A 22,621-nucleotide genomic window follows, 5' to 3' on the forward strand; every position below is an offset into this window, starting at 1 on the left:
TGGGTCATTTCAGAGGGTAACTCAGTTGTCCTGGGTCTCTCCCATGTCTACAGGAGGTACACAGACGTTACTGAACTTGCGTTTCTCCTATTAATCTGTCTTTTTATGGGGCTGTGGGGAACGGGGGAGTCTTAGCCAAGAATCTAGAAGGGTAGAGGGAAAATTACTTTTCCTGTCCACAGCGATTATTCAAAAAGTTAAACATCAACCATAGGATCCAGCCACTCCACTCCTAGACATTTACCTAAGGGAAATGAAGGCATATGCTCATAAGGAGACTTGTACATGAATGTTCATAGCAGCTTTACTTGAGAATGGACTAAAATATGACATATCCATACAATGGAATACTACCTGGCAATAAAACATAATAAAATATCGGTACATGCAACAACATGGATGAATCTCAAAATAATTATGCTGAGTGAAAGAAACGAGGCCAAAAAAAGTACGCGTTGTAGAATTCCACTTACGTCAAATTCGAGAGAATGCTAACTTTTTGATGGTGACAGAAAGGAGCTCGGTGGTTGCCTTGGGTATGGGGGATGGTGAAGATGGGCAAATTATGCCCCTGTGATATTAAGAATTATTTTGAGCTGATAATTTTGAGAAACAGCAGACACAGGGGAAGCTCTGAAAACAGTGTAGGAGTCACCCTTTTGTAAGGAACGTTTATATTCATAAGGGAAATCTCCATTTGGGAGGATGCCTCCCTCTCCGTACAAGAAAGAGGATCATTCCACGTCCAGAAACTTATCAATGGGGAAGGTGCTGATTTAAAGCCACATTAACCACCTTGCTCTGGTTTATGGTGCTTTTTCCTGGTCACTGCTCCCTCCCACACACACATCCTTCCTATATCTTTAGCTAAAGATGGTACTTGAGGTCGTGATTTAGGTCACCTTGGAGAATCACTCAGTTTTCCTGGGTATCTCTCATGTATACCCAAGGCACTCATACGAGTCAACCTCCGTTTTTCTCTTGTTAACCTTGTGTTACGGGGGGGGGGGGGGGGGGGGGAGGTCTCTACCAAGAACTCAGAAGGGTAGAGGGAAAAGTACTTTCCCTCCCCTACAACGGGGAAGTGTGGAAGGGAGGGATCGCCAAGGACCTTGAGGAAATTTGGGGAAAATACATGATCTTGACTGGGGTGATATTTCACAGGTGTGCGCACACGTCAACTTATCGAACTGTGCACTTTAGCACGTGCAGGTCATTGCACGTCAGGGAACGCTGTGCTATGAAAATTGCAGTTAGTCACGTGCCAGGCGCTACGGTTCTCAGACATCATGCTCCCTCTGGGCAATTTTGTCTGAGCGCACATTTACCGTCCATACTCTGATAACTCTCAAGTACGCATCTCCAGCCCAGACCATTCTGCTGAGATTCAGACCAGCTAATCCAGTTTGCCTTATCAACCTCTCCACTTATCCCATTTCCCAGACCCTCTAATTTAGCATGCCCGAGGCAGAGCTGTCGATATTCCCCCCCTCAAATTGGATTTTTCTCTGGTGTGTCCTGGCACAATGAGCGACAACACCGTGTACCCCGCTGTCAAAATGACCCAGTCCTGATTCAGATTTCTCCTTCTCCTTCATCCCCGACGTCGTTAACGTGTCACGACTCTATCCACTGTTCACCAACCTCACCACCTCACTGACATTACATTAAGCCAAACCATCTATCGCTTCTCTGGCAACAGCCTCCCAGTCAGCTTCCTGGCTGCCAAAGTCACTCTTGTAGTACACACACACACACACACACACACAGCAGGCAAAGATTTTTACTTATAATTTTTTTTAAATATTTTTGAGAGAGAGAGAGAGAGACAGAGCATGAGCAGGGAGGGGCAGAGAGAGGGAGACACAGAATGTGAAGCAGGCTCCAGGCTCTGAGCCGTCAGCCCAGAGCCCGACTCGGGGCTCCAACTCACAGACCTCGAGATCGTGACTTGAGCCGAAGTCGGACGCTCAACCGACTGAGCCACTCCGGTGCCCCAGCAGTCAGAGATTTTTAAATACAGACATGATTTTTTCATTCTCCTGATTAAAATCTGTCAGTAACTGGGGCGCCTGGGTGGCTCAGTCGGTTAAGCGTCCGACTTCGGCTCAGGTCACGATCTCACAGTCGGTGAGTTCGAGCCCCGTGTCCGGCTCTGGGCTGACGGCTCAGAGCCTGGAGGCTGTTTCCAATTCTGTGTCTCCCTCTCTCTCTGTCCCTCCCCCGTTCATGCTGTCTCAAAAATAAATAAATGTTAAAAAAAAAAATCTGTCAGTAACTTCTGGAGCACCTGGGTGGCTCAGTCTGCTAAACGCCTGACCCTTGATCTCAGCTCAGGTCATGAACTTGAGGTTCCTAAGATCAAGCCCTGGCTCTGTGCTGACAACATGGAGACTGCCTGGGATTCTCTCTCTCCCTCTTCTCTCTGTCCCTCCCCACTCATGCTCTCTCTCTCTCTCTCTCAAAATAAATAAACTTAAAAAAAAAAACGTTAAAAAAATCTTTCAGTAGCTTCTCATGTCCTTAAGATGAAGTTCAAACTCTTTATAACATGCATTACAAATGTAAGGCGGTCCCTACTCTTGTCCTGATGTCCCCCCTCTGCAATTGTCATTTCTTGCCACTTCCCTTGTCACTCTCCGTGCTCCGGTCACAGTTAAAAAAACGGGGATATCTGCAGCAGCCTGAAATGGCTTTTCAGCTCCTGTTCTGTATTCAATGAGTGGCTTCACAGCAATAATGAAGAGCGGTGGTAGCCGGGGGCGGGGGGGGAACCCCCCAAAAGCAGGCAAAAGTAATTTTACCAAGTTCCTATTTCAGTCAGATGCTCTCGTAGAGACAGAGTGCAAAAAGGAACCAAAGATGATTTTGGTGGCACTTTTCTAAAGGAGACGGCATTTTGTGTTTTTTCACCAAGCTCTCCACCCCTCTGGATTTTAATATTATAGCGGGGTCCCTGCAAGCATTTCCTCTATTGTTAGCTTTACACAGACGCAAAGCGGTGCTCAGGAAGCCGGGAGATGAATGAGTTGGTTGGATGTATTTCAACCATTCACCACTTGGAGTTAAATGTGCATATTCTGTTCAGAATAGACAATGGGGCGGGGCTGCCCCCTTTTTCCTGTCTGACTTGCATAACATCAGGCCTCACTGCTTAAACTAATGAGTATTTAGAAGTAAAGGCTCCCACTGATTCCAGCCAGTCATTAATTCTCCGCTTGGTGAGCCACCACGGAGTTTTTCACTGGCCACATTTTTCAGCCGTGACCAGTCGCTTTTGGGCAGCGGCGCTGACCCCGGAGTTCCTGTGCCCCGCACCAGACCCGTAACGGGCTCGGAAGTCCCCTTGGAAAAAAAAATCTCACTGGGCACCAGGAACAAATGCAAAGATGGCACATTCTAGTCTCGGAACGCTTAGTTGTGAGGAACTGTAATTGACCTTGAATGGAGACTCGTAGTTTATAGAACCTGGTAGAAACAGGTGAGTGGGGGGTCAGGGGTGGGGGGAGACTTCCAATTTCTCTTCATTATACAGTCAGCACTAGCTTATTTGCTAAATGGCTTCATTGATCCGGCCGCCGTGGGTTTTCTGCTTTTACACGTTAACGTTCTCTTGGGAACTGAAAAGCGCTGGGTGGGTCTCTGAAGATGCTCGGTCAACTTGAAAACTCTCGTTCTTGAAAAGGGTTTAACCTGCCTTCGACTTGAAGCAATTCAGACTTTGCCCAAACAAGTATTAGGACGGAGACTCCTCGCTTGACTAATAGGTTTTATAGCCTTTGGAAGGGGTCTGTCTGAAAGGTCCCTCACAGACCCATTCTGAAGGATATCCAAAATTCAGGAAATACTTCTAAAATTTTTTTAATGTTTATTCATTTTTGAGGGAGAGAGACAGAGCGTGGGGGGGGGGGGTAGGGGTGGCAGAGAGAGAGGGAGACACAGAATCTGAAACAGGCTCCAGGCTCTGAGCCGTCAGCACAGGGCCCGACGCGGGGCTCGAACTCACGGACCGTGAGATCGTGACCTGAGCTGAAGTCGGACGCTTAACGGACTGAGCCATCCAGGTGCCCCCAGGAAATGATATTCTTAACTAAAAAGAATATACATATAATTGAGAACAGGACGATTCATTATTCAATGGACTCTGCGTTATTAAACATCATAAGTAGTTGGTGGAAAACCCACTATTTCATCAAGCTGTTACTGAAGACTCCAACTGCCGAACTTCTAGCAAAATCATGCATGAGGGAGAAGGGGTCAGGGAAATGAGGAATGAGTGGCAAAGACAATAAAACAGTGCTCACTCAAATCAAAATAAATAAATCCCAGTTGGAAAGGCAAAAAAAAAAAAATTTTTTTTTTGAGAAATCTCATTTTGTTCATCAGTAACTCCCTGCTATTTGAAAGAAAGGGCAGGGGCGCCTGGGTGGCTCAGTCAGTTAAGCGTCAGACCCCAGCATCAGGCTGGGGTCGCGATCTCATGGTTTGTGAGTTCGAGTCCCGCATCAGGCTCTGTGCTGTCAGCTCAGACCTGGCTTCGGATCCTCTGTCTCCCTCGCTCTCCGCCCCTCCCACGTCCACACAAGCTTTCTCTCTCTCTCTCTCTCAAAAATAAACATTAAAAAAATATATCAGAAAAGAAGGGCAATTTAAATATCCTGAACTCAGGACTGAGGCCTCCACAAAGCCTGGAGGCTCTAAAACCCCCCCAAAACAAACTTCAAATAGCACCGCATAAAAAAACAAAGGGCAAGAATGGTTGGTTCGTCATTAATTAAATCGGAGGCAATCCATAGCGTAAAGCAGGCAACATGCTGAAAACTATCCTCATACTTGAAAGTTACAGTGTTCTCTATCTTTTCTCTACGGCTCTACAATTTTAACTCTAATTTAGTAAGCACCGGGTCTACAATTTTAACTCTAATTCAGTAAGCACCAAAGTCAATCAGGAGACGTACCCACATCTATGCTTCATAACGATGACTCGGCAAACCATTTCATGTCAAGTTCAACAGCTTTCAATCAGTTTCTTCCGAAAAGACATGATGTGATCTGGGCTTTCAAACGACTCTATCACTCATTCCCACGGTTGCAGGAATACGAGGGAACAGTTCGCTCCTAGTACAAAAGGTTTGCCTGTGTTAACCTTCAACGCACCCACACATCCACAGGCGGCCCTTGCGTTTTCCACCAAAAGGAGTAAATGTTGGCAGCTAAAAATAGAAGTATATGCAAAGGTTGTGAGACTTCTTTAGAAATTGGTACCCTGGAACAATGACAATAGTTAGGATTTGTCTTTGTGAGAGGAAAGAGAAGAGGCAGCTAAAAATCCGAGTGTCCCACAAAGACCGTGGGGCTTGGAAAGCTTCTTCCTCCGGAATAATGGTAAGAGCTGGGAGAGCTCTTTTTCAGAGAAAAGCGAAGGGGCAGAAATTCCAGCCAGTCTTCCTCACCTCCCCCAAAGATTCAGGTCACAGGGTTCATTTGTGCTGAAAACCAGAGTTATCTGAAGCCCCAAACTTAAGCAGAATGCATCAGCATTTGGGGACCACCTGGGACTGAGGTGGGGGGGCCCCCCCCCCCGACGGGAGATTTCCAGATGGATTGTAAGACAATTCATTGATATTTACATAACGAGAATAAATGTTTTCCCTAAGATAGCATTTCCCTTCAGTGCCTTGAGACCACCAGCAAAAGAGGGAGGTACAGAAATTCTATTACATTAATAGGCTTTGTTTTTATGGCTTTGGCATTTATTAACTAGTGGGAGCTGTTTATTGGGTCATAAACTTTACTAATGGGGATATTATCTCTAAATTATAAATCTCCTTCAGTATATGGCTTAGTTATAAAAAGAATAATTATTTAAAGTGTCTGTATGGCTGCAATGTATCATGTTTATTGGCATGATTCCTATAATGGCCATTTAATTGCTAACTGTGGGCTTGAACTGCAAATACCCAGGGCAAGTGACACACATGGATGCAAGGGAACAAGTGCTTGTCATCCTACAAAGTCAGCAACGTGTCACCGGTTTACTGCTTTTCCCCTCCTGTTCCCACTTCTCAAGTGAACTGCATCACAAGCCTGTACAAGGGCGAAATTATCTACATATTTAAAATCTTGCAGGAAAAGACAACTGACTGAAGAGTTGAACAGGTAAGTGACAAATGTGTCAGCCTGGAAAGTTCCAGGAAAGTGTCATGCTTCTAAAAGCTTGCTCTCTGGGGAAGGAAAAATCTTCAAGTGACTGTCGGTTGCCTTGAAAAAAAAAAAAAAACTGGAATAAAAATCAAGGAGTCAAAATTAGATTTTATGGGTAAGTGGTCCTAGTATAGACATTGAGTATTCTAGTTTATTGGAAAGTCCTATGGGGCCTAACAATGGCACAGGTAGAATGACCCTAGGTTTATATATAGCAATAGTTGATTAACTTCAATTTAAAAAAAAGAAAAGAAAGAGCCATTGTTGTCGACCAAATGGGTATATCTGCGTGCCAAGAAGCCAGCTTATTTCTAGGCAAGACGCCGCAACAGTCCCTGAAAGGTAGATGTTGAAGCCCCTTTTCCATAGGCTTCCACGGTCTCTGAGGACACAGGCAACTCACTTATGCTATACACCCAACACCAAAGAATGGAGTGAACTGGGGCAAACTTCTCATGAGGAATTCCCAGAGGTCCATAGTTATGAGGGTTTTTTTAATGTTTTATTTATTTGAGAGAGTGCATGCAGGGGAAGGGCAGAGAGAGAGAGAGAGAGAGAGAGAGAGAGAGAATCCCAAGCAGGCTTCATGCTGTCAGTGCAGAGCCCAACGTGGGGCTCGAACCCATGAACTGTGAGATCCCGACCTGACCCGAGATCAAGAGTCGGACACCTAACTGACCGAGCCACCTGGGCGCCCATGGTGATGAGTTTTAATCAAATATCTGCTACATGACAGAAGTTCAGCTGAGACTCATAACGTTTGGGCCTGGATGAAAAATCAAAATAGAACCAGAGAAAAGCAGGAAGGAAACATGTTATCAGAATATTTAAATCTCTCTGGGGTGGGTGGTATGGGTGTGTGGAGAATGAACCAAAAAAGATCTCTCAAAACCCTCCGCATTCACATCCCTAAATACTTTAAACAGAATACATTTTTGGTCATACTTCTTCCTAAGTTAACAGCTAACTTTAGATATAAAAAGGGCATTAAAATATAAACACCACATATGTTTTGATTTCTCTCCCAAATTTTTACGTGTGTTGCGTTGTGATGCGTTGTGTGTGTGTGTGTGTGTGTGTATTGTGGGGCGAGGGCAGGAGTCCTTCTCGTAGCTTTGCTGATTTCAGAAAATCAATACATTCACTCTAGAGAGGTTTAAGGATTATTTTGGTAAGGTGGGTTGCTACAAAGCTTAATTATAGAAGTAATAAACACGTGTCAAAAAGATTTCAAAAAATGTTTACCAGAATCACAACGTATTGCTCAGATATAATTTGATTTTATATTGTCATCTATAGCTGTCAAAAATAATTTTCTTTTTGTGTCGTAGCGAATCAAATTATGTCGGATAGAAAACTGCCGTAAGATTCTTTGGTATTAATAAATCATACATGTAGCAAAAATGTTTGACGTTTCCCTAAACGGCATTTTTAATCATGCTGGCACATCAGCCGTGCAATATGATGTTCTGAAGTGCGAAAACGACAAAAGGAAATCAATTGTGATCTATGGATTTCAATTCAGTATGAACCTTGCTTTTTTTTTTTTTTTTTTTTTTAATGAAATTGTATCTGGTGAAATAAACTTAGTCAAACGAGAGCAGGAGATCAAAGGGAGTTGACCAAAAATTGGCATACGGTTATTCTTCCACCAGGCCAAATACATCCTTTAAAAGTCTAAAATAGTCAACGTATTTCACAGGAATAGGTGATGGCATCCCGAGCCAGACATCTTCACATCTCTAGAAAAAAACCAAAGATGGACAGAATTATAACCATGTTTCAAAGCGCAGGTTTGTATATGCAACACCCAATTGTTTCTTACGGTTTATATAAGCTCTTGATAAATAGCGCTTTTTTTTTTTTTTTAACATTTCCTTTATGTATTTTGAGAGAGAGAGACAGAAGGAAAGAAAGCGTTGGGGGAGGGGCAGGGAGAGAAGGAGGAGAGAATCCTTAGCAGGCTCCGCGCTGCCAGCGCAGAGCCGGACGTGGGGCTCGAAGCCACAAGGAGTGAGACCGTGACCTGAGCTGAAACAGAGTCGGACGCGTCACTGACTGAGCCACCGGGGCGCCCCTGATAAATAGCTTATTTTCAAATGAGACATTTCTGTCCACTTTCGAATCATGAGGACTCGGTGGTAGACTGAATGCTTATGCTCACTCCATCCCTTTCTGTGTTAGAATTATACACCTGTGCTTTTTGCCATGTGGCTTTGCAGACCCTCCTATACATGGAGTCTATTTTCCTGTCCCTTTGATATGGGCTTGGCCACACAGCTGGCTTCGGCCTGCATTATGTTAGCAGGTGCACCACAAACAGGGTCTCTAACGAGCCCGTGCGGTTTGACTCAGCCTTCCGTGCGTGTACCATTGCCATGAGAAGAACACGGCCCAAGCTGCTGCTGGTCCCCAAATGACACAGGTGGGGTCCGCCCACCTGACCCACACAGGTGCACGGACAAGAAAACGAAATGCCTGTTGTTGAGAACCACTGAAATTTGGGGGGGGGGGGCCTGTTATGCACCATCATTGCAGTGATAACTCCCCCATGCTTTATGAAGAGCTCAATCACTGGGGCGCCTGGGTGGCCCAGTCGGTTAAGCGTCGGACTTTGGCTCAGGTCACGATCTCGTGGTTTGTGGGTTCGAGCCCTGCGTCGGGCTCTGTGCTGACAGCTCGGAGCCTGCTTCGATTCTGTGTCTCCCTCTCTCTGTCTGCCCCTCCCCCTGCTCATGCTCCTTCTCTCTCAAAAATACATAATGAACGTGAAAAAAAGTTAAAAAAGAGAACTCAATTATTAAAATCTGAACTAGCTACACTGACCTGTTGGTTACGGTTTCTTTAACAACGAAAAGAGCCATGAATCATTCACAGTATGCTCTTGGGGAGAAGCTACTTTATATATACTTTATATGGATGGATAAATATATATATATACACATATGCTTTATATACAACAGATACGGCATGTGTATATTTGTGTATATGTGTTTTCTTTATTTGAGAGAGAGAGAGAGAGAGAGAGAGAGAGAGAGACAGACAGACAGACAGCAGGCAGACAGCAGGGGACAAACCTGTATATAGGTTTTCTAATTTCAGAAAATAAATACCTTTACTCTAGAGAGGTTTACGAATATTTTGATAAGCTGGGTGGCAACAAAACTTAATTATCTAAGTAGTAAACATGTGTCAGATTTCAAAAAATCTTGTATACATAAATCTATGCACACAGATATGCACACATACACTTTATTTATGTTACAATGGTTGATATTAATATCAACGGGGGGGGGTGAGGAAGTCCATATCCTGTGGCTGTCTACATTTCTACTGTCAAGGTTAATTGTTTTATATAAGAGGTGCTGTATCTTTCCTAGTGTTACATCAGTATCCAGAGTCGTAAGGCGTCAGAAGCACGGGTAAGGGCCCAATAACTCTGTGATGGAATCGTGGAGGCAAACCTGTACTGTTTCAGCCGGGCCTTATAGGATGAAGACCAGTTCGGCAGGGGGGCTGAAATGAGGAAGGGTTTTCTGGGCATATGGAACAGCATAAGCAAAGGCCTGCAGACCTAAAGATCGATTTTCAAGAAAGAATGAACAACCCAGTTGTGGTTTGGGATACACAGTACCAAGGGCGAGAGAGGTGGGTGGGAGGAAAATATGGGGCCAAAACTTTGGGTTCTCTGTGCTAGTTGATACTTCCTGCCATGGTTAGGCCAAGTCGCCGGTGGGTCTCCATCAGAGAAATCCGATCAGCAATTAGTCAGATTCACTCATTGGGTGAAATGAAGGAGGAAAATCACTTTGGAGGTTACTGCAATGATCCCGGAGATAGATAGAGATAGAGAGAGAGAGAGAGAGAGAGAGAGAGAGGGAGATGAGAGAGAGAGAGATGAGAGAGAGATGAGAGAGAGATGAGAGAGAGATGAGAGAGAGAGAGATGAGAGAGAGAGAGAGATGAGAGAGAGAGAGAGACGGTTCTGCCACAACCAGGGGAGCTGAGGATGGGATAAATGAGAGCTACGTACGAAAAGGTTTTACGGCAGTAGAACACAGGATGCCTGGAAAGTGATCGATTCGGAGCGGGGATGAAAGAAAGGGTAGTGGTAAGGGGTGAACTGTGTCCTCTGAAAAAAGACATGTTGAAATCTTAACCCGCAGTACCTTCACTAGGTGACCTTATTTGGAAATAGGGTCACTGCAGATGTAAACAGGTAAGAGGAGGTCATGCTGGAGTAGGGTGGGTCCCTACTCCGACAGGACTGGTGTCCTTATAAACGAAGGGTACAGGTAAACAAATACAGGTAAGGAGAGTTCTAAGACACCAATTACTGGATGCAGAGTCCACCGGAATCCAGTATGACCTCATTTTTAACTCTTAATTACATCAGCAAAGACCCGTTTCCAAATAAGTTCATATTCTGAGATTCTGGGTAGACATGAACTTGGGGGGCTGGGGGGTGGATGTGGGGCGCTCAACACTCAACCCTGGGTGATGTTATAAGCAAAATAAGGAAAGCAGGGAGAGAAGTTGTAAACTGTTTTTATTTTTTTTTCACGTTTGCTTATTTTTGAGAGAGACAGAGCGTGAGCGGGGGAGGGGCAGGGAGAGAGAGGGAGACACAGAATCCGAAGCAGGTTCCAGGCTCCGAGCTCTCAGCACAGAGCCCCACGCGGGCCTCGAACTCACGAACCACGAGATCATGACGTGAGCCGAAGTCGGACGCTTAACCGACGGAGCCACGCAGGCGCCTCATAAACATCTTTTTTTTTTTTTTTTTTTTTTTAAGTGGGGAAGTAAGGATCAGAGGGGGAAAACAAAGTTCAATTTGGGACATTTTTGAACATTTGAGGTGCCCGTTAGGACATTAAGGTTAAGATTCTGGTAAACAGCGTTCTACGGAGCATGGACCTAGAGTCCAGAACCGTGCAAAGACGTGGAGGTGACTGAAATAGGGGTGATACGTAAAACTGTGGTGATTAATAACGCTAACAGAGAATCAGAATCAGAACACCCAGCACTGGCATCTCTGAGGCATTTATACATTTACTGGATATTTACTATGTGACAGGTACTCTTGTAAGTGTTTTACATGTATTAAGTTATTTAACCATCACAGAAACCCTTAAGAGGCAGGTGTTATTTGGATGCCTATTTACAGAAAGGGAAACTGAGGGACAGAAGGGTTAAGCAGCTTGTCCAGAAAACGGCCCGTTAAGAGGAGGAGCCTGGCCTGTAACCCCAGCAGGCGGGCTCCAGAGCTCTGCTTAGCTGCTGAGCTGCCCTCCGAAGCCCATGAGAGGAGTGGGCCTATATCTACAAGCAGCTGGCTCTCAGCCTGCCTGGCTACATCTGATCCTAATGTTTTCAACAAGAGGAGTTGAGTCGAAAACAATGGGATTCTTTTTCTTTTTAAGTTTATATATTTATTTGTTTATTTATTTACAGACAGAGACAGCGTGAGTGGGGGAGCGGTAGGGAGAGAGGGGGAGAGAGAGAGAGAGAGAGAGGGAGAGAGAGAGAGAGAGAGAGAGAGAGAGAGAGAGAGAGAATCCCAAGCAGGCTCCGCGCTGTCCGTGCGGAGCCCAATGTGGGGCTGGAACCCACAAAGCCGTGAGCTCGCGGCCTGAGCCGAAAACCAAGAGTTGGACGCTTAACCGACTGAGCCACCCAGTTGCCCCAACAATGTGATTCTGGAAGGGACGTTCCTGTTCTTTCTCAAGAATGCCTCCTGTCAGACACTGGAGGTTGAGCCTAAACCACCAACTGGCTGTGTGAAGAAGGAAATGGCCATTCGGATGGATGATGGCTAAACTAAGCCCTAGGGCGTATTTTGTACAATCCGTTCCACGTGGAACCTGGTGAAATGTCCTTCCTACACCAAAAAGCAGTAAATCATTGTGTGTGTATGTGATATGCAGATATATATATACACACACAAAATGATATATTTTAATCAATAGTCATTCAACTGTTCAATATGTCCTCAGACATCTCATTAAAACAAGAATTTGGAGATGAGAGTTATACTTATTAGCCATAAGCCAGACTTGGGCAAAATGAAGCTCAAGTAAATACCCTGAGGTTTGAAATGAAGGATAATTTAAGATGAAAAGACACAAGAGTCCATTTCTTTACTCCATGGCTATGCTCTCTCTCTCTAGAATCAAAACCACTTCCCTCCATTTGGTTTCCCTTTGTCACTATTTTCTAGGATCCAAGTGGGAGTGACTTTTTCTGCCCAAATACCTGGCAAGTGCCACAGGCAATATTTGCAGTGGTTGAGGAACCCAGGATCCATTCACTGCCAATATGATATTGTGATCCATAATAAGATAATGTATATTTGGTCTTTGTCCCTGTTTCTAGCACACGGCTCCTAAAACCCTTGAAACTTCCTAAGTGATGAGAGTGATAAGGTGTCTTATGTTAATGAGACATTTTGGAAAAGCACCTAAGGACGGGGGGGCTGGTTGCTAGGCTAACAGACCTTGTAATTAGAGAGTTGGAACTGTCATTTCTATTCTCCCCCTGACCTCCAGGGACAGAGCTGGAGGTCGAGTTCAATCACCAATGGCCAATGATTTAATAATCAATCACACCTTTGTAATGAGCCTCTGTAAGAACCCAAGAGGATGGGGATCGGAGAGCTTCTGGGTTGGTGAGCACGTGGAGATTTGAGGAGGGTGGCCAGAGGGGGCGTGGAAGCTCCCTGCCTGTCCCCCCTACCTGGCCCTATGCATCTCTGCCCCCTGGCTGTTTGGGGTTATATCCTTTTTTTTTTTTTAATGTTTATTTTTGAGAGGGGGAGAGAGAGAGAGAGAGAGAGAGAAAGCAAGTGCGAGGGGCAGAGAAGAGAGGAAGACAGAGAATCCTAAGCAGGTCCCATGCCATTAAGTGCAGAGCCTGACGCGGGGCTCAAACCCACAAACTGTGAGATCATGACCTGAGCTGAAATCGAGAGTCGGAGGTTAACCAACTGACCCACCCAGGCCGCCCCTATATCCTTTTATAAGAAACGAGTGATCAAGTAAGTAAAATGTTTCTCTGAGTTCTGTGAGCTGCTCTAGCAAATTAATCGAACCCAAGGAGGGGGTTGTGGGAACCTCCCGTCTATAGCCAGTTGACCAGAAGCACAGGTGATACACCCACTGGGATCTGATGCTTTCTCCAAGTAGATCACGACAGAACGGAGTCGAATTGTAGGACCCCCAGCTGATGTCAAGAGTTGCTCGGTGTAGGGCAAAACCGCCACACATTGGAATTGGTGCCAGAATTGTAGCCCACCCCCAATCCTAGGGAGATTTTCACAGGTACTAGTTTAAATGGACCGACAGAAATTAAATCGAGATCCAGAGGAGGGTGGGAAGCGGGACCTAAGACTGAAGAAACTCAGGGGGAGGAGAGGCATCAATAGAGTAGAGGGAAAAGGAATCTTCTTCATAGTTTTGCCTGTAATTGGGGTCCATCTAAAGGAGTCCCCTGGGCCGTCTCTTCGCAAAATAAAGAGGTCTTGGGAGACACGAGAAACCCCACACTCCCGCCACCTAACTGCTCTAATAAATCCACAAATGTTCTACGTTACATAATACGACAATCTGGGCAGTGAGTAAAAATATTCTTCGTGTTCACTGACCTTTTATTCACGCTATACTACAAGATGAGAAGAAAACTCCAGATTATCGTATTCCCAGCAGTGCACGTAAGTTTTTAAGTGGAAATACGAGCATGGGAAGTCTCCAGCAGGAGAGCTCATCCACAGCAGCCGACGCTTCCCATTCCAGATCTGAAATATCCGTACGTAGCAGGGTCTGCCAACGCCCCTCCGGATCCCCTCACCCCTTCCACTTTGGCACGCCCCTGCCTGACTTCCGACCACCAGCACCTGCGTTCTTTTGCGCGAAAACTTTTCTTTTGGCCTCGGAGGCCCACTTTAGCCGCCCCTGTGACATGCCACAAGGGCCTGTGAATTCGTTCTTTTCCCCCCACTTCAGAAGTAGCCTTCATCCATGACTGATGGGAGCTGATGGATGAATACCGCAACTCCCTTGCACTTTGGGGAGTGGGGGCAAACACTAAGGAACATCTAGGCCACGGGATCCCTCAGTTTCCCAGAGGCATTAAGTTCCAGTCACCAAAATGTGTCACTAGTTTGAGAAATGCCCTGCCCTTCATTCCCCACCCCCTTGATAGTGTCCCTTTTGCTTCCTGCCCCTGCCCGCCAAATCTATCTACACTCAAATCCTTGTCTCCAAGTCGGGTTCTAGAGGAAGTCACACAAAGACGCTCTGCACTTTGGTATTTACCAAAATTAATAGTGTCTATGAAAGTCACAGCACAGCTTGGAACCGAGCAACTTCCTGACAAACTTCCAGATAATTCCAGAGACTGCGCCCAAATCTCGAAACAGAATTCAGTTCCACCTGGAGCATAAACAGTATTTGCTGGAAGAAGGAACAGCCATGATATGCAGAGCGAAACTCAACAATGACGCAAAATCGTGACGCTGAAATTTTAGGCTGGGAACCGCCTCCAAGTTTGCTTGCAAGTTGGCTTGCAAGTCAGACAAGTTGGCAATAAATTACTTGTTCATCAATGGCGAAAAAAAGGAGCTGCCGATCTGTAAAAATCATACGCCCTTGAAGCAAAGATGGCACTGGCTAGAAACCCAGTAAGCGGCAGCTGCCCAGTGAGAATAGCAGAGCTGTGTGTGAGCTCCTGGGCTCTGGATTTATTTGCTTTGACATTTTTAAAAGGAAATTTAATTGGATTATGTCTCCTTCTAGTTTAAAATTTTCTACTGTAGTACCGGCCACCAGATGCATGAGGGGAAAAGATCGGGAGCCAATTAAATTCCACGCTTCACTGAAACAAGGTTATTTTTATTCCTCCCAAATGTAAGGCTGATGGAGTCATGTTAGTGATTTCACTCTGTTATTCCCCTCCGCTTACTCAAAAAAAAAAAGACGTTTCTGTGGGAAATAGCTATGAATTTGTAGACCAGTCCAGTAGCACGTATGGGATTGAAATGGTGCTTTTCCTAAATTTACTGCCTTCTAATAGGTTGACATGACCTCAGAACTAATTGAGTTAAGTTGAGAAAATTGCAAAGACAATTAAAGTTCAGTAAATCAAACTGAAATCTGGGGAGGAAATTTTGCAAATACTTGGTGAGATGGTCCAGAGCATTCTGATAACACAGGGAAAAGCTCACCTAGAAAACCTGGAGGTTTGCTTCTATTCCCGCCCGTTTCTGTGTTCGCCACCATGCCAATATTTCCAATATTGTGTAGGGCTTCCACTGCCCTACACAAATCTTTGCAAGAATGGCCATCTGAGTGTAGCTAAAACATAGGTGTGGCCTTTAAACAAGAGACCTTTCCTTAAAACCGCACTGCAGGGTAAAAAGAGTTTTCGAGAAGACTTGAAAGCTCTTGCCTGCAGAGCTGTAGGCTTCTGCAGGCAATTAAAGTAGACATCACCCAACGCTTCAAACCAAAGCGGATTCTGGCAGGATCCTTCCCCACCAGGTTACCGTTTTGCGTTAGGCGATCGGCATGTGTCCGTCAGCTACTTTTAAACTCCAGTGAGCATGACTAATAGTCTTTCATTTCAACTGTTAAATTCAACCTCAGATTCTAGAAATAACTGCTTATTTAAAAGGTTGGCACCAGGCCCCTAACTTCAGTTAGTTTAGTCTTTACCTTTCGGGATGCCTTTGAGTCTCAGCTTCCCATCTATAAATTGGGAGTGATACTTAGTTTCGCTCAAGAGCGGGACAATAAAACGTCACAGGATACCCCACCCTCCAAACACCCGAAGAAGATTCTCAACAACCAGGGTGTCCAAAGATGTATCCCAAGGTGCCCCCGAGTGGTCCCCACTCCCCACTGCCAAGGCTAGAAGATCATCCTGTTGCGGCAAGCGAGGGCTTTAGGGTCGATTGCTAATGCTTCGGCAGTTACAGTGCTCGTAAAATGAAGCCACATACAATGTTTCTCAGAAATGTCAAAAGATAAGACGCCAGTCACACGGGGCAAAAGTTACAAAGCTTATATGAGGACCGATGTAGCACAACAGAACGGAAATGGGGTCTCCAGGCCTTGACCACGCCAGGGCAACGTGCTGAGACCGCAGACAGTCACATAATGGAGCGAGCGTTAAGTTACAGCCTCATGGGCTCACCGTGGGCTGCCGTGGGAGCCAGGCAGAGGCCTCGCCAAGGAACTCCTGAGAATGCAGGCCACAGGCCACCGTCACGGTCACGGGGAGTAACACCCATCCACGTAGGAAGGTCTCTCACCAAAGGGCAGCGGGACTGATCACAGCTAGCCTAGCCCCAGACCACAGTCCTCTTTGTCAATTTTGCTTGTTTGTTATCGGACCCCAGCCCTATGGGCGGAGACCAGCTAACTGACCATCACATGCAGGGGAGCCCCACCCGAGTCTGGGGGACCAGTCTTGCCATCCAGCAGACCAAGCCCCAGGAGCTGCTGTCTGGACCTAGCCTTATCCCCTGGCTGGGAGGATGGTTCGCCCGAGCCCAAGTCTGTATTCTGGCAACGGACTGTGCAGGCTCCTTCTCTTTTTGCCCCCAGAAGATCCATTTTCTGCCCTTTTCACCCAGCTCACTGCCCTGGGAGGCCAACCTCTGTGGATTGCATCACACCCCGAGCTTCCTCGTTCTGTGGCTGCTGGTGGGTGGGTCCAGCCAATGGGCAGCACCAAGAGATCAGGGTATTGATTCCACCTCCCCTCCCCCCACCTTCTGCCGGCTCCTCCCCTGGGCTCCAAGAATCAGACCGAGGGAAAGTAAAGGTTTCCCTCCGTTGCCGGTCCCTGAGTGCTCCGCTGCCCTGACTGGGTCCTGTAACCCTATCCGCTCCTCTGTCCATAGTCCCTTCGCTAAATCCGTGTCCGTGACTCCTCTGAGTGTGCGGTGTCTGGTCCCTGCTGGAACCTCACCGGTGTGGGGACGTAGCCAGCTCTGGCCCCCCGGGAGGGGCTCAAGGCTTGTCAGTTCAAGCCTGCCGACTGCCGGCTTCCCCCTGATGGCTGGACAGTGCTCACTTCAGGACGCCCCATCACTGTGCTCTCTGCTTTGGAGAGAGGCCCCGCCTCTCCCATCCCCTGTCCCAGACCACCCTCCTACTCAGCCCCCCCGCTGGCTGAAGCCACTGGTCCTGTTCCCCTTTTCTGGCCCCTCCCCCACATGGCAGTTTAATCAGGGTAGACTGGGAAGGTGCCCCAAACCCGTACGTACCCTGACCATCCATCCCGTCCATCAACATGGACACAGACAGGATTTTGGTTGTGGAATCAGTAGTACTGAGGCCTGCTCGGCTTTCGTCAGCCAGGAAGTCCCTTTGCGTTTCTCGGTAAGGCCCCCCAGTTAAGGGAAGGGATCGTGTCGCGGATAACATTCAGCACAGGAGTAAAGATATGCAGGTTCCCCCCGTGGGGGAAAGGGAGAGAGGGGGACGGGGGGGGGGGGGTGGAGAGAGAGAGAATCCCAAGCGGGCTCCACACTCAGCATGGAGCCCGATGTGGGGCTCGAACCCATGACCCTGAGATCATGACCTGAGCCGATATCAAGAGGTGCACACTCAACCAACCGTGTCACCCAGGCGCCGCCCCCACAACCTGGTGGATCTTGTCCTGAAGTCCCGCCCGGGACTTCCCGGCTATGGCAGATACCCCAAATATGCTGGCTGTCCTCAAAGCTCTAAGGGAGAGGCCTTCTCTGCCCAACTGGGTCCCCACAGATCTACACAACTGATCTGACTCCTCCTGGCTTCTTCCAGCGTTAACTGCTCTCCTGTTAATTCCCTGCCACGGGTAAAAGATCAGGCAATGACAGGGAAGCAGGGCCGGGGAGGGGGCTGTGCCACACTGCCAGGCCCCCAGTTGATACCAAGAACGGTCACCAAAGGCTTCAAGGACAATAAAAGCAAACATAAACAAGTGGGATGACATCAAACTAAAAAAACTTTTACACGGCAGAGGAAACCAACAACAAAACGAAAAGGCAATCTACTGAATGGGAGCACACATTTGCAAATGATGCGTCTGATAAGGGGTTAATATCCAAAATATAAAAAGCACTCACAAAACCCAATATCAAAAGCCGGGCAGAGGAGGGGCACCTGGGTAGCTCAATCGACTGAGTCACCAACTCTCGATTTCGGCTCAGGTCACGATCTCACGGTTTTGTGGGTTCCGGCCCTGTGTTGGGCTCTGCGAGGAGCCTGCTTCAGATTCTCCCTCTCTTCCTGCCTCTCCCCCACTCTAACTTTCTCTGTCTCTCTCAAAAATAAACTTTAAAAGGGGAGCCTGGGTGGCTCCATCGGTTGGGCGTCCGACTTCAGCTCAGGTCAGGATCTCGCGGTTTGTGGGTTCGAGCCCCGTGTCGGGCCCTGTGCTGACAGCTCAGAGCCCGGAGCCTGCTTCCGATTCTGTGTTTCCCTCTCTCTCTGCCCCTCCCTTGCTCACTCTCTCTCACTCTCTCTCTCTCTCTCTCTCTCTCTCTGTATTTCAAAAAATAAAATAAAATGTTAAAAAATTTTTTTTAAAAAGACGGGTGGGGTAGGGTGCCTGGGTGGCTCAGTCTTAGGTTAAGTGTCTGACTCTTGATTTCGGCTCAGGTCACGATCCCAGGGTTGTGAGATCAAGCCCCACGTTGGGCTCTGCCTGTAAGTGCAGAGCCTGATGGGAGATTCTCTCTCTCTCTCCCACTGCCCCTCTCCCCTGCTCACACACTCTCTCTCTAAAATGAATAAATCAATTAAACAGGTAAGAAATAACAGCACTGGCAAGAACATGGAGGAAATACACTGCGGGGAGGAATGCAAACTGGTGCAGCCGCCCTGGAAAACAGTGTGGAGGTTCCTCAAAAAATTAAAAATAGAACTACCTTACGATCCAGCAATTCCACTTCTAGGTATTTGTTGGAAGAAAATGAAAACCCTAATTTGAAAAGACATATGCACCCCTATGTTTCATTGCAGCAGTATTTAAAATCGCCAAGGCGTGGAAACAGACAAGGCATCCATCGATGAATGAACACATAAAGAAACTGTGGTCTGTACGTACAATATGATTCAGCCATCAAAAAAAGAGAAGGAAACCTTGCCATTTGTGACAACACAGATGGACCTCGAGGGTACTACGCTAAGTGAAATAAGTCAGAGAAAGAGGAATACCGTCATGACTCCACTCATATGTGGAATCTAAAGACTAACCAAACGAACAAAACAGAAACAGACTCATAGCTACAGAGAACAAACTGATGGTTGCCGAAGCGGGTAGGAAATGGGGGACGGATGAAGTAGGTGAAGGGAATTAAGAGGTGCAATCTTCCAGTTATAAAGTAACTACGGCAGGGACGTAATGTACAGCAGAGGGCATACAGTCAATAACACCGGATGGTGACAGAGAGATGGTAACTAGGTGACCATTTTGCAATGTGTATGAGTGTCGAATCACTATATTATATGCCTGAAACGAATACAATATTGTATGTCAATTATTTTTAATAAAAACAAAAAACAAGAGCTTCAAGAATAGCTCGTCGCCAAGCTTTGAGGCACCATCCAGGACCTCCTTGAGGAAGGACTTGGTGGCCCAGCTGCTGAGAGTCCCCTGCAGGGATGGCCTCAGCTTAAGCGCTATCTTGGCTGCAAGGAGTCACGTTATCCAAGGTCATACCCCTTCCTAAAGCAACCCACAGGGATAAAGGATAAAGGCCAAGCCATTGTGGCCCAACTCGGGACAGCTCGGAAAGGCCATTCCAGTTCCAGAGCTCCCCGTGGGTTGCCTCAACTGTTCCGTCTGCCCGCTCCTGTATCCTTCCCTCCCTTTCGTACGTATCGAGCCCAAGAACACTCCTAAATAAACACCCTGCGCATTCAACTCCACCTGCTTCTTGGAGAACCCAACCTGTGACAGGCTCTGACCTGAGCATCTCAGGGCATTACTGGATATTAACATGTCAGCACACTTACAGGGTTCAGGAGATCCTGGACTTCTCACTACTGATGGTGCTGTATCAACCCTGCAATATTATGCTCAACCCATTCGCGCTAAATATTTTCACATGAGATTATAGACTCACTGGTAACATTCCCAAGCTATCTTATATCCTCTTTACGCAACAATAACAAGCTTAGGAATACCAGAGCACTGTGGGCTCTGGGATCTAGTTACGTTCTCATGATGAAGTCAAACTGGTACCATTTCATACCTAGGTTCTTTTCTTTTTAAAACTGGTGAAAAAGGAATGGCCCCTCACAAATGCCTCCCACAGACAGAACCCGCTCCCAGGCTTGGTCAGCAGAGTTGATAAGAGACCCGAAGAGTAAAGTCTCACGGCACATAAGTAACAACTGGACGAGCCCACTGCTGGAGCACAGGCCCTTTTTCTGATGCCACCTTCCTGTTGTGGTTCTCCTACCTTTAAGGGTGGAATCACTGACCATAGCCTTGGAAGCTGAGTGCTCAAGGCCCGGCCCCTTCACCTGAGAAAGTTAAGACCTCTCCACTTTGTTTTCTTTTTTAATGTTTATTTATTTTTGAGAGAGACAGAGAGAGACCGAGAACGAGCAGGGGAGGGGCAGAAAGAGCAGGAGACACAGAATCCGAAATAGGCTCCAGGCTCTGAGCCGTCAGCACAGAGCCCGACGCGGGGCTTGAACTCACGAACCGTGAGATCATGACCTGAGCCGAAGTCGGACGCTCAACCGACTGAGCCAGCCAGGCGCCCCAAGACCTCTCCATTTTATAAACAATAATAATAGCTAACATTTAAGCCCTTACTATGGGACAGGTGTGGCGACATGGGCCTCATGTGTACCACCCTCAACCCTCACAACCACGCCTATGGAAGGGCTATTGTCATCTTCATTTCTGAGGGGAGGAAACCTAAAAGGTTCAGTAACTTGCACAAAGTCAGTAACTTAGCACAAAGGGCTAAGGATGTGAACTCGGGTTCATGTGGTTTCAGACCCTCTGCTCCACACTTCTGATGCACCTGACGTCCACAGCTCAGTAACTGTCCCAGCAACAGAGTGGGTAAGGGATGAAATGGGGGAGGGGTGGCTAAGGGGAGAGCGAATCTTTGGCCTTCCCGCCTGGTGGCTTCTCTTCCAGTGTGGGCGGTGATCCTTTTCTGGGCCCTTAAATCAACTTAACGGGTCACAAACTGCACTCAAAAGAGAGAAAGAAGGAGGGTGGGGGGAGAGAGGCAAGAAAAGGAAACCAGGGAAGAAGGAAAAGAGAAAGAAAGTAACACATTGCGCGACACGTAGTTAGAATAGTACTGATTCGTGAGACTTTTGTTCCACTGTATATGCGCATGCTGGGTTGCTATGAAAAAAGTCTTTCTTAATTGTCGTACCCAAAGATCATTAGCCCGGTCATCAGGAAAATAAAAATTAAAGTGATAAGCTACCATGATGTCAGAGGCAAACACGCAAAAATGACTTGAACGCCTATCAACAGAAAAATGGATGAATAAATTATTCTGTATCCATACTACAGCTATTAAAGAATGGCTCAGGTCTATACATATTAAACTAGCGTGACTGCCCATGATGAACCGTTACGTAAGAAAAACACACCACAGATAAATGCATGTGGTAGAATTATATATTAAAAACATTTTTTAAGTTTATTTATTTTGAGAGAGAGAGAGAGAGAGACACAGAGAGAGAGAGAACGCACAAGGAGGGAGGGGCAGAGAGAAGGAGAGACAGAATCCCAAGCAGGGTCTACGCCATCAGCGCACAGCCCGATGTGGGGCTCGAACTCCCGAACCGTGAGATCATGACCTGAGCCGAGATCAAGAATTGGACGCTCAACTGACTGCACCACCCAGGCACCCCTAGAATTATATTTTTGTGCAATAAGTGACGAAGCCCCCAACGTACAGGTGAACGTTTGGGTGGTGGACTGGGTGCAACAGAAAAGGAGACAGGTAGGAAGTAAGGAAAAGAACGACAAAGGCAGTCGCCAACTAGCACGAAAAAGCACGCGCGTCATTCAGGATGCCACAGGAAACAGAGGACATGGGCAAATCGCGGAAGTTGCGGGGAATTTAAAATAAAGTGACCGTTTACCAAGTTGCAGGAAGCGGTCAGGAAAGGCCACAGGGGATCCTCCAGCCCCTCGAGGAGTGTAGCAAGGGGCGGAGGGGGGCCGTTACCACCGCCTGGGGCCAAAGGGGTGGTAATGGTTACTGGAGGGTTCCTGAGGGTGGGCACTCGAGTCTGGAGTGGTGGGCAGCTATGGAGGACGTGGTTAGTCCACGGGAACTGGCAGGGAGGGACAGGATTTCTCTCTCCTTCCACCCTCCATTCTCTTGCTGGTGCATGCCACTGGCCAACCCAAGGGAGGTGGGGGGCAGAGGGCTAGC

The 22,621-nt window shown here is 47.0% G+C and overlaps 1 protein-coding gene across 1 annotated transcript in view; it reads right to left on the bottom strand.

Annotated features, from left to right (window-relative positions):
• Positions 1-7,770: 7,770 nt before the first annotated feature.
• Positions 7,771-22,621, bottom strand: part of EFHC2 (EF-hand domain containing 2) — a 179,059-nt gene continuing 164,208 nt past the window's right edge. Inside the window, exon 15 of the mRNA XM_030304654.2 lies at positions 7,771-7,946. Coding sequence (XP_030160514.1) covers positions 7,845-7,946 — 102 coding nt within the window. The 3' untranslated portion in view covers positions 7,771-7,844. The remainder of the gene's footprint in view (positions 7,947-22,621) is intronic.

The sequence above is a fragment of the Lynx canadensis genome, chromosome X (genome assembly GCF_007474595.2).
Source record: "Lynx canadensis isolate LIC74 chromosome X, mLynCan4.pri.v2, whole genome shotgun sequence".
In the NCBI taxonomy this organism is placed as follows: Eukaryota; Metazoa; Chordata; class Mammalia; order Carnivora; family Felidae; genus Lynx; species Lynx canadensis.